A 16,177-nucleotide genomic window follows, 5' to 3' on the forward strand; every position below is an offset into this window, starting at 1 on the left:
GTGAAGTTATTATTAAAAAAAATTGTTGCATTTAAAAGGATAAATATTAATTTAAATTTAAAAAAATTGTTAGTTCAATTATCATAAGTTTAAAGATATGTAGATATTGTATTTACATATCGAAAATCAGACAGCAATATTAATTAACACACCTAGTCAAACGCACACGTACTTTAAAACCGTGCTTTAAAATCGATATTCGCTGAAACAATACATCGCTCTGCGCTTCCAATTTGTTTTCGCACGAAGAGTCAGTCCACTCGTTGTTACCGTCACCATCTCTACCGTAATCTATATTACTCGAATAAATTCTATATCTTGATTGGAAAATCACATATTTTAACGAACTTCCTTATTTTTTGTTTTTTATGACTTTAATTGGCAATTTCCATAATGTTCTATAACTTGACAATAGACTGATAATATTTCAGGATATATATATACATACATCATGTTTTTGAGGATTCTGTAGTAAAATATATTATAATAAATTATAGGAAAAACAAACTATTTAAGAAAAAATTACCACCTTCGAGTAATAAATTATAGAAGGTTACCAATGTAATTTAAAACTTAAAAATAATCTATTACACGTAACAAAGAAAAAGATTTCTTCGCAAACGGTAACTCGAAAATTACTATTTGGGTTAAGAATTCATTTTCAAGGTTCTACAAGCACGAGTATCTTATGGATATGAGATTTTCAGTGTACATTTTAGTAACCATATTTCATATTGCATGCTGCGGTCCAAAAAAAATCCGCAGTTAATATTCTGCTAATCCCTGCTGCTTTTAAAGACCATAAGTAGTCGTCCGTAAGGTTTAAAAGATTTCGAGTAGATTTGTATTACGTATTTTATCTTCTAATTTTTAAAGAGAGGGTCGTGTTTAATTAATTGAAAATGACGAAACTGTAATGGGACATTATTATCAAATATTAAACGTGGTTCCATTGGGTACTTTTACGGTCATTGCGAGATATATATGCATTATACGTTGCTATTAGCAACGCGTAGCGATGAACGATGGAGAGCAGTACCTCGTCTCGGTTGTGTACATATCAGTAATGCACAGTACTCGTACTAAATATCTTACAAATTCCATACAGATTTTCAGATTAGTTTCGAATAATACCAACACGACCATGATAGTCACAGTACAGTATTAAATAGTGCCACTATGCATAATACACTCCTAAAATGTTTCTACAAATATATTTGTCCGAATATTTTTGTCAGCTACTATATCCTAACCACGATTTATTAAACAATATATAGATTTAAAAAAGAATATATAACGACATTACTTGTTTAGGCTAGATTGGTTTAACTTGTATAGTTTTAATAACTGTGTAAGATCAAACAAGAACTTATCGTTAGTTTGGCGAGATTTGATTACACGAAGCAACATAATTGCTTTGAAACTCAGGACAGAAAACAATGTCAACCGGTAGACGCGTTTGTCTGGTGAACGTGTAACGCGTGAATAATAGATAGCGACAATCACGCGAACGCTAGTTACAGCTGACACGGCTTACATTGTAGCATTCAAACTAGAGTATACGAGCCGTAAGCGCTATTGAAAGTTCGAAGGCCGACTAGTGAGCTTCATCCTATCTCATTTTTTAATCAGGCGATGGATCGACGAATCGTATTGATTTCGGGGATTATTATAGTTCTGTGGCAATTTTAAAGCGTGGTTTGTCTAATCTTGTCTCGTTAGCTACAGACTCTTTGGCGAGCAGCCTGAAACTTGATCCAGTTTCGAGAAAATGAAAAATTCGTTTCTTCTCTTTGCTTCCCTGTTCCTTCTTTCCTCCTTTTTCCCTTTTTACATCGCTTTGTTTTACATCGCAATTTACATTTATTTGTAAAGTTTGAATCTCCTCGATATTGAAGATGTTGAAGCTGCAAGTATGTATTTCATTTTAATCCATTCGAGACCGAGATTTAATTGTAAGACGATACCTAGGTGTCGGTACGATCTGAATGTTTAGTTGGAATGATTCTGTGTTTTACTCTCTCCAGGGTATCCTTTTCATACTTTGATTTTAAATCGATGACAATCTTAAATAGTATGCCTCATATTTTTAAAATATAAAATTATATACTATGTTATTCTATAATGTATTATGTACAGTCATATATATATATATATATATATATATATATATGTAGTATCGTGGACGAAAGGCCTGGGAAATATCGGGCGAACTATGAACAGTGTCGCGAGAGCCGAGGCGCCGTCGGGCCCATCAATGTGTCATCGGTCTTTTCAAGTGCATAGTTTCGTGGAAAAGACCTGCGTGTCCCTGGCTACGAGCGTCTGCGGAATACGTGTGCTGTGGGCCTAGGAAAAGGACAACAGAGTGTTAGTCGAGAAACAGAGCGCGAGTCGAAAAGCAGAGAGTGCGAGCGGAGGAGCCGAGTGTGAGTTGAGCGGAGAGAGTTTGCGAGTGGCGTTGCCGAGAGAGTGTGGATTGCGCTGTTTTCTGTACGTTTGGTATGAATAGTTCAAGTTAATCAACAATCGTCTTTTTCTGTCTGATTAACATCTCTATTGTCCACTCTTTGTAAACATATTACATCACGATATTACATATATAATAATTCTATATTGAAAAAAATATGAAATTAACATGATATATACATTACTACATAAGTTATATATAAAATATGTATATTATACCCTTGCCTACTGACTGATATGAATTTCTTTCGGTCTCGAATGCGTTAAAAGAGAACGCAAAGAAGTCGAAATTACTTATTGTAATTAGTAAAACGACCTGAGAGGCAGACAGATACAAGAAAGAAGGAATATTATATTAGCGGCATTATCATGTTTTTGCTCTCTTTAAGTCTTTCATCGAGACAGACAATCTACAGGTATTAATCGACCAATTTCTCCAAGCCGATAACTTCGAATTGATGTTTATATATAAGAAGTGTTATGTGTTAATCTGTCTAAATGTTTAAAAGGTGTTATAAATTAAATGTTGTTAAACGATACGTAATTGCCTTTTGATCGTAAATTTTACTATCAAGGGGTCTTTTATGTATGCGTAATCATTGTGAATTATAACAATTTATGTGATCGATATTAAAGGTGTTTAAAAGCATGTATTTTTTTCTATATTATTATTCTCCTATATTATTATCCTATATTATTATAGCATTCCTATATTATTATAATATCCAATTACATGTTGATACACAAGATATACAGATTATTATTTATAACGTTTTGGTTTTCTTAATTGAGTCATTCATGTAGTACAAATGATAAGAAATTAGTAATAATTCACAGAAAAAGGATATCGTAGTAGAAATATTATAAAAAAACATTTTCTGTTTTAGTGTAGAGTTACTCCTTCTTACAGACAGTGTCGTACAAATCTGTACGTCTCTGAGAAGATGTAGGTATCTGAGCCCTTACTTCCTCAACAACTTTTAGATCTGATAGAAAAAAGAAACATACGAAGTAATAAGTAATGCTTACTAATAAATTCAACAAATACAGAGGAAGATGGCTAAATCGATAAATTAACGAGACTAAAAATTAATTACATCATGGATCTCTCGCTTTTAATTTTAAGCTGTAAATTACCGATATCGGTGACTGCCATATTCTCTTGAGTTTCCAAATCGTAAAGAATCTTTCCCCAGAGATTGGTCAACTGTGTATGTCCCCATGCGACGTAACTTGCTTAAGGAACACGAGCCGGTGATATGCAGGCAACGTATAATTGATTATCATTCGCTCAGAAACGCTGAAGTAATGACCAGTGCAGTGGTCCAGTGGTCATATTGAATGCCGCTGGATATATCAGCATTTGGCAACCTAACTCAGAGAAGCAGGAAATATGAAGCCACCGAATACCAATTAACTTCGTAGTTGCACGGTTCACATTCCATCATTTCTGAATATGCGAGGACAGTCCTCTTATTGTGCTTTTAATTCTTTTATTTGTTTCATTTTCAGCAAATATACTGGTTTTTTAAATTAAGCTTCTTTTTATACAGAGTTACAGATTATATTAATTTTATATAGAATATATTTAAGAAAGATATTTAATTTTTTGCTAGTTAAGTATTGATCGATTCAGTTACTGTACCTTTGTTCCGATAAATGCGTGCCATTTCCTCGAATCTAATATCATAGCAAATGCCAATACCTATTTTGCAGCCCTCCACATCGAACGTCGTTAGGGAGTTACCAGGACTGAGTGAATCACTCTCTCGAAAAGTAATCTTATTAGGAATGTCGATGTCGAATAGATGTACCTAATAACATAAAAATGTAGTCGCTAATTCTATTGCTGCAACTTTTGTAATTTAATATCAAAGTTACCAACTCCTAAACTTCAATTACTTTTTATTTAATAACTGACAGCGTTTTTATCACTTTCTTTTATTAAAAAATCTTATCATTTAATAATGTTTAAAAAGGAGAAAAAATAAGTATAATAATATTTTAAGTATGTGAAAAATTTATACAACAACAAACACATTACAACAAAAATGGGCGTTTCCCGTATCATAACGTATTTTATAAACCGTAAATTATAGAATTGGTTATAGTATACGTATGTACATATGTATATTCCTAAATTATTCCTAGATAGAGTCACTTTCTTCACCCCAATATTTTCAAATTCAAAGCCATAAAGGAATATATTACTTACCTTTCGGTGTTTTGCTATCAACGTTCCATCGGGACCCCAAATAGTACAGGTATTGTACAATTTATCGCCCTCTATTTCAGGCATCGTACCACCAACTACATAGATGTTGTTTTCTTTAGCTGCGTTCGATGAAGCAACGCTCGTTTCATCATCAGGAATACTCTCGGCGTATTTTGGAAAGTACTCTGCATTGCAATATTTCAATTAATGAAAAATAACTGTCTTTTGTTCCAACCATAAATTAAATTGAAATGTTTGTCAGTTTTTTATTTTTTAAATTATTAAAATAACTAAGTTTTATATTTCGACTTAATTAAATATGCAATTACTTAGCTAATAGTATATATAATAAATTGTTTCTACAGGTTCAAAATGAAAAATGAATATTTAGAAATATTTAATTACGACAATGCTATTTGTGTTAGCATCAGTGGCTTGTTACTCAACGACTTTGCTAGTACTTTCTGAAACATAAAGTTAGTTTTCAATTAACACTTATACTAGAGGCGGAATTATAAATGCAAAATAATTGATAAGACTAATTTATAACTACCTAATTATTAGTATCTTAAAAAATATATTTATACAAAAATCACGATAATCATGAAAATGGGGAAATCCTATATTCTCGAATCAACTCACAATTTATTTTGTATATTAATTAGATTCCGCGCTCATCAGTACGTACTCACTGGCGACATCGAGAAAATGTATCGGCAATTCCTCGTACGACCAGAGGATCGGAAATATCAAAGGATATTATGGCGCAGCGCGAGTGGAGAAACAGAAACATATGAGCTTAACACCGTAATACTCTTATCATAGAAATAGAAGCAGTCCTCAATTCCCGCCCGCTAACTCCTATCTCCACCGATCCAAATGATCTCCTAGCCCTCACTCCCGGACATTTCCTCATTGGCGATTCATTAATGTGCTTACGTGATCGAGATTTCAGAGACATTCCATCGAACCGACTCTCCAAATGGCAGCATATCCAACAGCTTAAACAACATTTTTGAAACCGCTGGCATAAGGAGTATTTGAACGAGCTAACCAACCGCAATAAATGGAGCAAGGGTGGACACAGCATCCAAAAGGGCACAATCGTCATCCTCAGAGAGGACAACGTTCCCTCCATGCATTGGCCTCTGGGCCGAGTTATCAAGGTTCATCCAGGCGCCGATGGTGTCATCCGGACAGCTACAGTTCAGACGGCAAAGAGCATTTTGGATCGGGGCGTCAAAAGGCTTGTCCCACTGCCAATTCAACCCGATCTCGAGAAACCCGAACAACTAGCCACCGAGACGAAATAAGATGGGAACTTCAACCACACCTCCCTAGTTTGATCGGTACCCTCTCAACGGGGGGAGAATGTTACGCCATGCGGCTTACCATAGGTCATATTCTTAACTATCGATCGCGCCACTATAATGTCGCAGACGGATCGTCGCGTCTGCCCGGCAAACAAACATTGTAGTGGCAAGCGCGTGGTTCATTAAGCAGGGCGACTTCCAGAAACGTCGACTCGTGGCCCGTATTTTACCTCGCAGTAAAAGAATGTGGCGTGATCCGAACGTAGTGGGGGTCGCCTTCCAGAAAAAACGAAAAAAATCGAAAGGCGTTCAGAACTTTTCGAGAAGTCGAACCGTCAACACATGTGGTATGTCGCGCATTACTTATCAACCAAAACGCAGTTACATTTTTTTTGTTCCTTTTATATCTTTCTAGTTAATAAGTTGTTGAAATAAACATTAATTTATTTGTGTTAATTCCGTGGAATTTCATTGAACTACCCTTATTATCATAATCGAAATAAGGGGATCGATCAGTTCGTGGCGTCGATTATTTAATCGTAACGGGAACTTACAACTCTCGTTGACGTGCTATCTCGCGATCGCGTCTCTCCGCGAACGGTCGAAACAAAATGATTCACTAAAAACTGTCCTGAATTCCTAAGAATTTATTTACCGCAAAACTGACAAAGTGTTTATTTAAAAACTGAGGTTGAAGGTAGTCCTTTTCTTTCATTTCATTCATTTTCATTTTCTTTCTTAAGTATGGCTAACACAATATCTAATCAATTAAAATTTTATATTTTCACGTGAAAAGTTTCTTTAGATAATTATTATCAACATGATGACTAACTCTTACGGATTAATACGTGTCTGTAGGGCAATCCGGTGGACTTGATCGGCTTTTTACTTCGAAAGTTGAGTAATCGGTGTCGCTTTCTTACGCATCTTTGAACTGCATAAATGTTTTAAAATTGTTTGATCCAGAATGTACCACACCGGACAATCAAGAAGGCCGGTGCCTTGACTACAGAAAATGTAAACCTCTGCAAGAAATATGGCAGATACAGTACCGTACAGCCACCGATTTTTATAGACGATCAGTGTGCAGATACCAGGGCAATGTTACGATCGTTTGCTGTCCGAACGATCCAAACAAAGAGAAGAGAGAAATTTTAATAAAAACTGTGTATAAGTATAAGGCTTTGCGACCACCATACCGTGGTTTTAGCAACGTCTCTCATACCAGGGTGGTCGATGGTAAACCAGCTGAACTTGGTACGTTTTATGTCTTTCTTTCCGATTAATAATAAGCCATTTACTGCAAAGAATGAACTTTAAAGGCATTAAACAGCACATCAATGTACATTTCAATTAGACTAAATAATAATGCTATGATTTTATCGGTAGTAACTTTACTTATTAACTTGAATTATTTCTTTCTTTTACTTCATGTTAGGAAGAGTATCTTTTTGCTTGAAATAAAAAATTGATATAGGAGTAATAATATGGATAGAGATCAAAAACTGTTAGGGCAGAAATTACACGTTTGAACTTTATAGTTCAGTATAGTTCAAATAGAAATTATATAGAATTATTTAATAATTTGTACTCCACTGGAATAAAAATTTAATTTCTGTCTTTATCAAATCTCTATTTCAGAGTATTTGTACGTATGTACTTATCGTCTGCTGTATGATCGAATATCGAATAGGTAATAATCGTTGTTACCCGTTATGTGAGAAAAAATTATGTATATTCACAACTATGACTATTGCATTTTAGGCGCTTGGCCATGGATCGCTGCATTAGGTTTTCGTAATCCCCGAAACCCAGACAAACCAATATGGAAGTGCGGAGGTTCCCTGATATCGGCTAGGCATGTTTTGACCGCAGCACATTGTGCACATATGGATGGAATAGAAAACATACACAATCATAATATTGCCATTCTTAGATTGGTGGAGGAGGTGCCATTTTCGAGTAAGTCCTCAAATATATATATATATATATGCTATTGAGTATTACTGAAGTATCATATCCTGAAATTTCTTACTGTACACATATATTGTGTCATAAAGCGTGTACAATTCTTTCTCATACTTTTGGTCATTCGTTTCCTCCATTTTCATTTATTTTTTTATTTTTCAGGGTACATATATCCCATTTGTACGAAAGAGCCCCTACGAAAGAGCAACTTCTTCGGCTATAACCCCCTTGTTGCTAGATGGGGAGCATTAAGATATAGTAAGTGATACCAATTTTATAATAAAATTAAACAGTTCCAGTCTTAAATATCTTTCTTATTTTCTTCGTAGGACGACCACGACGTAATGCATTAATGGAAGTACAAATGCCAGCGATTAAGAACGCCGAATGCAAAATAGCTTATTCCAAATTTCCTAATGCACCTGATATCACTGATGGTATAATATGCGCCGAATATGCTCAGGGTGGAGAGGATTCTTGTACGGTAATTAAGTTACAGAGTTACTACAAACTATACGGTATCTGAAGACACGTCAATTCGAATTAACATCAAATCGACGTCTTAAACATTAAAAATAATAGATAAACACAATTTAATAGTTTTGCCCACTTCTCACACCTCATTATGGTATTTAATCTAACTTCCTTCTAATCCTAGTTTTGCTCAAAATACATATAACATGTACATTATAAATTGGAGTATTTCAATACACAAATCAATAGAAGATTATTACTGTATATAAGTATAATTTCAATACAATTCGATTGATATGTTTCGGTACCTTTGATTAAAAATTTAACGATCCTTTCAGGCTGACCGCGGCGGACCACTGCTGATACAACATGAATTAACCTCGTATTTAATAGGTATTGTGTCTTATGCTTATAAGTGCGGCACAGCTGGGTATCCCAGCGTTTACACTAGGGTCACATCGTACCTTGACTTCATTCTCCAAGCGATGCAATAATATGATATTACTGTTCCATAAATATCATTGTGTAAAAAACGTAAAGTTGGATTTTCTTATTGTGGAGATAAGAAACAGCTCAAATTTACATTGTTTTGTACGTTACAAATTATAGGCTTAAAATGTACGAAATGTAACTTTGAAACGACACTAATTTTTTACGCACGATAAACCTCCACGACTTAGGTATGTAAAGATGATAAGCGTATATTAATTCTATTAATTTTGTAATAATAAACCAACTTTCTGAGAAGTTCTGTAAATTTCGTTTCTGTTGTATCAAGAGAATAATGGAATATTCCACTTAGATCGTATACTTCTTGTATGTACATACAAAATTTTCCGGCTAATCTAAAACACTTCATAAGATAGAGAGCTTCTGGAAATTCGGACACAGAGAGTGCATAAAATACAAGATAAGTCTCGTGTCTTTCAAAATTATTTTTTATTCGCTAAAAACGTCCTGTGTACTCATGCAATCACATGCAACCTCGAGACTTCACTTATTTTTTATCACTTTCCGATTCAATACACTGTTTCTGCATTTTTGACTATATGTAAGAGAAATTTCCATTTAGCCAAAGGTATACTTACAGATTACAGATTCCTATACGACTCTCAGTAAAAATTTATCCGCACTCCAGATAGTTAAAAATTCTGTCGACCATATTGATCCATCTGCACTCTTCGTATGATGTCACCATCTGTTCAGTGCTGCTGCGTAGGTTTCATTGTGTTACGTCAATTCGTTTGTGACCGTTGCGCGAGTAATGGCGCTTTGCAATGGTAATTTGCAGGAAAACAGTGCAGGATGCTGTGATTCGTTTCTTGTGGTCGGAGGCTATGTCTGATGCCTATATTTATCAAAGATTTAATGCACATTATGGAGAAAGTGTTTTGTCACGAAGTGTGTTTGAATGGGCACAAAAGTTCAAAGAAGATCGCACAAGTGTTATGAAAAAACAGCTGGACGCCCGTCCACATCCACGATGACAACATTGAACGTGCTCATGAACTTATGCTCTATGGAATAGACGAGTGACACTGGATAATGTGGCAAATCATTAGCAAATCAGCCACGGCTCTGCTTATGCAATAGTGCACGACAGATTTGGGTTTTAAAAAGTTTGTGCGAGATGGATGCCGAAAAAGCTGATGAAAAGGTGAAGACGACGATGCATTCGTGGTTCGCAGCTCAGCCCAAAACATTTTTTAATGAGAAAATACGAAGGTCCTTCAGCAAATGGACAAAGTGTATACAGAAATTGAGTGATTATGTCAAAAAATGATGTATGTCTTTTTTGACAATTGCTTAAAATAAATTCTACACAGACAGAGCGGGTAACTTTTTACTCACCCTCATAAGACACTTAAATTTCCAATCTATTATGATGAATAAAAGAGCTTATACTATTAAATCTAATTGTATTTTGTTGCATGAGAGTACACGTGTATGTGATGTACATTACCTTTATATCCCCTTGAACGCTTCAATATTGCGCATATACACTATATTTTGTACAACTTCTATAAAATTTCGTATGTTTGTTTAGGCTGTTAATCTAGAGGCTGGAGTACAAAGAAGTGGCACAATGATGTGGGCTGATGACATTTATAATTATCAAGGAATCACCCCTACATTCGCTCAGGTATATATCGTTGACTATAATGTATTTAACATATATGATTGTTAGAATATTAATAATTAATTTTTAATTCTATCAGAATTTTAATGAAACTGTCCCTTGGGAAGGAAGAACTGATACCTTGATATCACGGTTTGTACATCCTATATATACAACAAATTTTAGAACATTATATAACGAAGAACCAGATCATCGTGGCCATGTGATGTGAATAAAAGGACTTGAATTTGATGATATTTTTATAATGTTAGATAACATAACTAAGTATCCTCACAGTAAGATAGGATGACATGGTTTACATGATCTTAATGTTGTTCACTTGAGTGATGATATTATAAGGAAAAGTGTAATATCACAGGTAGGATGATTCATAATTTAGAACTACTAACTCATGTATGTATTAAAAATTAAAGAAATATATTAAATTTTATAGGATATTTATGTTTAGTAACCAGTAATTCAGAGATTGGTATTCATGGTTACTATAACGAGGCTGTAGAAACGCACCCTTTCTTCTTTGCAAATGGTCCTGTATTTATGTCTAAGCCGAAACTGGAACCTCTGAATAATTTAGATTTATTCTTGTTATTTTCTAAAATACTTATCTACAGTATACCATAAGGAATGATACCGTATCACACCTAATCAAGTGCCTTAAGAAACATCAACAGGATATCACAGTAATCCCTTATCGACTGATATGTAAGTAAAAGTCATGTGTCATTGTTATACACAGTTATGTGTTATTGTTATACACAGTTATTTATCATTTTCTATTAATTCAGTTGTAGCCACTACAATATCTATGACACTGGTAGTAATTATAAGAACAATAATAATGTTCTATAAGAGGAAATGATGATTAGGAACAAAAACTTACAGGTAAGTCAAAGTATATGTTATTTGCCATTTGAAAAGAAAGTTACTAACTTAGAATTTTTTGATAAATAATAATTGTGCAAAATATATTGGATTTCAAATTTGTCAAAAATTGAAATTTAAGAAGCATTGTAATAATATAACATTAATATTTTGATTTTTCAGGAGATATCATGCGGTGGATGGATAATATGTAAAAAATATTAAGCAGTATATGAATTTTCATATTGCGTAGAGATAACAAAATGAATTTTAAAAAATGTCGACATGGTAATAAGAAATAGCATTATGACAAAGAATATATAAACACAGTTTCATTTTTTATAAATAAAAATTTGTTGTTCCAGATTTTGAAATATAGTGAAACGTTTAATTAGTATCTTAATATCTTTAAATAATTATTATTTTAGAATCAATTGTAATTGTATCATACGTACTTTTGAATTCGTGCAAGAACATATGTAATTTTGAAGTAGTTATTATTAGGAAATTGTTAGACGCGAACAGTATGCGAAAAGTTAGTATGTAGTGTAATAATTATCAATCAAAACACAAGAATTAAATTCTTGAGGAAAAAATTTCCGGAATTTCTTATTTACACGATTATAAAGAAATCCATAATAAAAAGGAGCTGCTTTCTAATACTTCTCTTCCTTGTAATGCCTACGTTAATAATAACGAGGTTCGACTTTTTGTTTTTAGAGGGATACTGGAAAATTTGAAAGTACAGTACCATTGGGAAGAAAATCACGATATTGAAAACGATATTTGCAAGTAAATTTCCAAAAAATCTGTTTTCAAATTTTCGCTTCCTATTTCACATTAAAAGAAAGGGAGGGCTGCCTTCTTTTTCTGCAAGACAAAACAAACATTCCGAATCTCGTATCAATGAATGATGTCAATAAGTTATTTTTCTTTTCAGATTGAACAATATTCCAGATTTATTCATAATTTCATACTACGCGAAGAATAGACTTTCATAGGTATATAAAGGAAATATTAAGTATAGGAAAACTCTTTTTCGTTGTAGGTGACATATGCTTCACGGTTGAACACATGTATTTTTGAACACATATAAATGAAAAAGTACTCTTATGGAGAAAAAGAATTGATACCTTCGATTGACATTAGATAATGTATATAAACTTATGAACAATCACTATCAGTTTGTATTTTAGGTGCACACGCAGATTTGTTGGAGTTCTTATAAAATGTACTTCCTGTACGAACGTTTTATTCTTCCAAATTTTACGGTACTATGTCTCATATAATAACTATATGGATTAAACGTAATATAAATGATCCGAAAATAGACTCGAACGACATTAATTGTCTTTCTATTTATACCAATATCGAAAATACAAGTAAAGCTGGAGCAATAGTATGCAAGAATGGACTATTTATTATTTTAAACCAAATCATAGCATATTCAGAATGCACAGTATTATCATGAAATGTAAATGAATCAGTTGTAAACGAACGATTTTACTGTAAAATCATTGCCTCCTTTTTTTCATCTGAAATATAGCAGCAATGAGTACATTCTTTTAATATATAATAAAACGAGATATCTTTATAAAGTTACATATGTCATCACTGGTAACTGTTATCTCGTATGACACCAAATATACCGTTAGTATGGAATGATATTTTTATGAAGATATACTTTAATGATAGATTTTATGAATGAAACGTTATATAAGAAAAATTATCTCTTGTCATTCTATGAAGTGTAGTAGCTAATGAAGATTAATTTTACGAAGTATTAGAGCAAAAGAGAATTAAAAAATTAAAAAGATCTAAATAAGATTGTTCGTGTGGCTTAATTATCTCAATTCTGGTACACCACTTGTTACATTCTAACTAATTAGCGCTAAACAATAACTTGCAAATATTAAAGATATTAACACCTTAATATTAACACCTAAAGGTTTTCAGGAAATTTTATAATATTTGATTATTGTATATCTAGTCATTGATTGATAAAATTTCTTGTATAAGCATAGATCGAGGTTGACGTCATACGCAGATTGCATTACAGGTATCGTTTTAATTTATTTTATGGCTAGAATCATTTGAATATTATACGAATAATTATTTCCATTCGAACGATTAATAAATCACGTACCTATAAAAGATATATTATGAAAAAGACGTGACGAAACAAAAAAATATTGGAAATTCCGTTGTCATTAGATCAATTATTTTTGCAATGATTTTTATTTCCATGTAATTACATATGAAATGGGTAATTCATTAACATCTGCTCGAATCGAATATAATTCGTTACACTTCACAACGATTCAAATAATGGACGGGAAATATATAATAACTTTCCTGTCCTTGCGTTAAAATAGTACTGTACAAATCAGATGATACAGGAAATACCCAAAAAACCCAATTACATCCACATTGCATGACAGCATACTTGCAATGGATTTTTGTGATTTCAATGTCACAGACAATGACACAACTAATCAGAACACGTTCGAGGCTATAGACATTGAAATTACCGCGTGTTTAATACGTTTAAAGCATAAATCTAAATTTCACGCGATTATTTCTTTGTACATTGTGAAACTCTTAAATTATCTTAATCGAATAAATAATCCTAATGTAATAAAACATCTTGAAATAGACCTAGATATCTGAAACAGAAACTCGAAGGATAAGAAATCCTAAAAGGTACTAATCCTAAAATAACAAACTCCTAAGTAATAAACAAGTGATAAAACCTGTTATAAATAATAAACCTTACCTGGAATAATCAAATCCTAACTAATGGAAAATAAAATAAGGCAAGCAATTTGTTACGACCGTTCGCGGAGAGACGCGGTCGCGAGGAAAACGCGTCAGCGAGAGGCGTAACTTCTCGCTACGATTCGGTGAATCGACGCCGCGAAGTAGTCGTTCCCCTGTTTCGGGTAGGATAACAGAGGTGGTTGATTGAATATTACACAGTAGTAAGTTAGGTTTCACCGTTTATTCCACAACTTATGACGAGGATGCTACACTGGTGCGTATATACGAGATTGGTGGAGAGCCCGCTCGAAGGATGCTGCTCGTTCGAAGGATGCAAACACAGTGCCCTTGGGAGACGATGCTGTCTCGGAGGAAGGCTAAGGATCGGTCTAGCCCACGGGACCATCGGATTTGTTCGTGCCGATGTTATTTAGGAGAGCGAGGGATTAGCCTTCGTTTTTAATTGCTCAAACGAAGGGTCTTAACTGCCCTCGAGAGAAAGTGATTAATGGGGGGAAAGTTGCCGCGTGCCTGACAAAAAAACAACTTTCCCTTGTCCTGCCGTGGTAGACAATAGTGTTTAGAAACTCCTCGGGACCAGATGTTTGTTTTGTTTAAAGGACCTTTTCTCGTAAATCTATGATTTATGGACGGTGCTTAAGGCTATTGAGGGTACGCCGTACGGAAGAGCGGACCTCTGGTGTCCGTCTGGCCCGCGGTGTGTGACCTGGGCCAGGCAGAGAGTCGCGCGGCGTAACACAATTCTTAATCTTTCAAGTAATTCTTCCGAAAACACAGAAAGATAGAGAAATTAAAAAGACGCAGCACAAATTGCAGCACAATGAAAGTTTCAGAGCGATGAATACGATCGTATTAAACTAAATAATTTTCAAAAGTGAAATTACACTGAAACGTATATCGATGATATTTGTCATTTCTACGATCTGTTTCGCTTGATCGTGCTTCTTTTCTGATGTAAATTCAATTTATAATACGAACTAAGTTTCCTTTATTATTATTAGTCCTGCGTCTTTTTAATTCGTCACTTCTTTTATTTCAGAACAATGACGGGCTCCAAGATGCTGTTCGGATGTTTGGCGTTAATTGCTTTTCTGCATCCATTAGTTCACGTTTGTACTTCGAGTAGTACAGCTCAAGGTTTGTACTTCGAGTTGTCTTTTTCCATGCACTTCACATTCCAATACGATCTGGTCACGTGGCCTTCGTACAATTTCGAAATTTTACCTGTTTGGTAATCGTCAATGAAAAAAGAAGTTATGCGTGACCTCAACACATTGAAACAATTTTTATGATTTTTTATTTGCCGGTTGGTCAGCAAGTTAATGGAAAAATTTCACTTAACTATTCGCGTTAATTTCTTCGGTTTAACTTTTGGGAAATGCTTCGTTAGCTTCGGGAATATTCCAACGATTCGTTTTACGTACAAAATAAGCATGATAAATATTACATCACGGTAATGTAATATCGGAATATATTAAAGGTGTAATTTTGTCCGATTAATTATAATTTATTAATAAATCCATTATTCCAAATCCATATGGAATATATCTTCTTTTCAATTTTCATAAATCGAAAGCCCTATGGATACGTATAAATGTTTCTTTTACTCGTAGTAAATTATTATTATTCTATTATACGTGTGTATACTACAGAAGGACCATACTAATAGGCACCAACAGCTTTCATCTAACATAATATTTTCATGGAATCTTATAATCATTTTCGCCTCATTGTCTCCGAATAAGTCGTATTTAACAACATTTCGAATTTCGATTTGTTGAAAAAGCCGCTCAATTTGATGCACAAATTTGACTTCGCAAATCGCCTTTTTGTACTCCCCGTACTGGCGAGAACGAAGATAAATGTTCGGCACTGAGCTACTGCTCAGTTGCTACGAGTTAATCCTCGTTTCGCTTCAAGTAAATGAAACGCTCTAATCTGTAAGACGTCCATAAG

General features: G+C 33.9%; 2 protein-coding genes and 1 long non-coding RNA gene across 7 annotated transcripts in view; 2 read left to right on the forward strand and 1 right to left on the reverse strand.

Annotated features, from left to right (window-relative positions):
- LOC117161820 (omega-amidase NIT2-A-like) overlaps positions 1–9,646 on the reverse strand; it is a 33,923-nt gene extending 24,277 nt beyond the window's left edge. For 2 of the 5 annotated variants that reach the window (XM_076626182.1, XM_076626181.1), the window contains exons 1-6: positions 9,528–9,646; positions 5,090–5,148; positions 4,685–4,869; positions 4,115–4,283; positions 3,607–3,840; positions 153–3,455 (exon numbers count right to left, since the gene is read on the reverse strand). In XM_076626182.1, the coding sequence (XP_076482297.1) occupies positions 3,761–3,840; positions 4,115–4,283; positions 4,685–4,768 (333 nt within the window). In that variant the 5' untranslated portion in view covers positions 4,769–4,869; positions 5,090–5,148; positions 9,528–9,646 and the 3' untranslated portion in view covers positions 153–3,455; positions 3,607–3,760. The other 3 variants (XM_076626184.1, XM_076626183.1, XM_076626185.1) reach the window with 3 other exon arrangements.
- On the forward strand, positions 5,124–9,120 carry LOC143303960 (venom serine protease Bi-VSP-like). The gene is made up of 6 exons (XM_076626180.1): positions 5,124–7,254; positions 7,639–7,690; positions 7,762–7,959; positions 8,128–8,223; positions 8,295–8,449; positions 8,778–9,120. Exons 1-6 carry the CDS (start codon positions 7,234–7,236, stop codon positions 8,931–8,933), a joined length of 678 nt encoding a protein of 225 aa, XP_076482295.1. The 5' UTR covers positions 5,124–7,233; the 3' UTR covers positions 8,934–9,120.
- A 43-nt stretch (positions 9,647–9,689) lies between the features above and the next one.
- LOC143303961 (uncharacterized) lies at positions 9,690–12,842 on the forward strand. Its single transcript, XR_013060601.1, has 6 exons — positions 9,690–10,274; positions 10,487–10,582; positions 10,659–10,937; positions 11,013–11,281; positions 11,365–11,461; positions 11,624–12,842. It is a non-coding gene; the product is annotated as an uncharacterized LOC143303961 (long non-coding RNA).
- The last annotated feature ends 3,335 nt before the right edge of the window (positions 12,843–16,177 follow it).

The sequence above is a fragment of the Bombus vancouverensis genome, chromosome 17 (assembly GCF_051014615.1).
Source record: "Bombus vancouverensis nearcticus chromosome 17, iyBomVanc1_principal, whole genome shotgun sequence".
Lineage (NCBI taxonomy): Eukaryota > Metazoa > Arthropoda > Insecta > Hymenoptera > Apidae > Bombus > Bombus vancouverensis.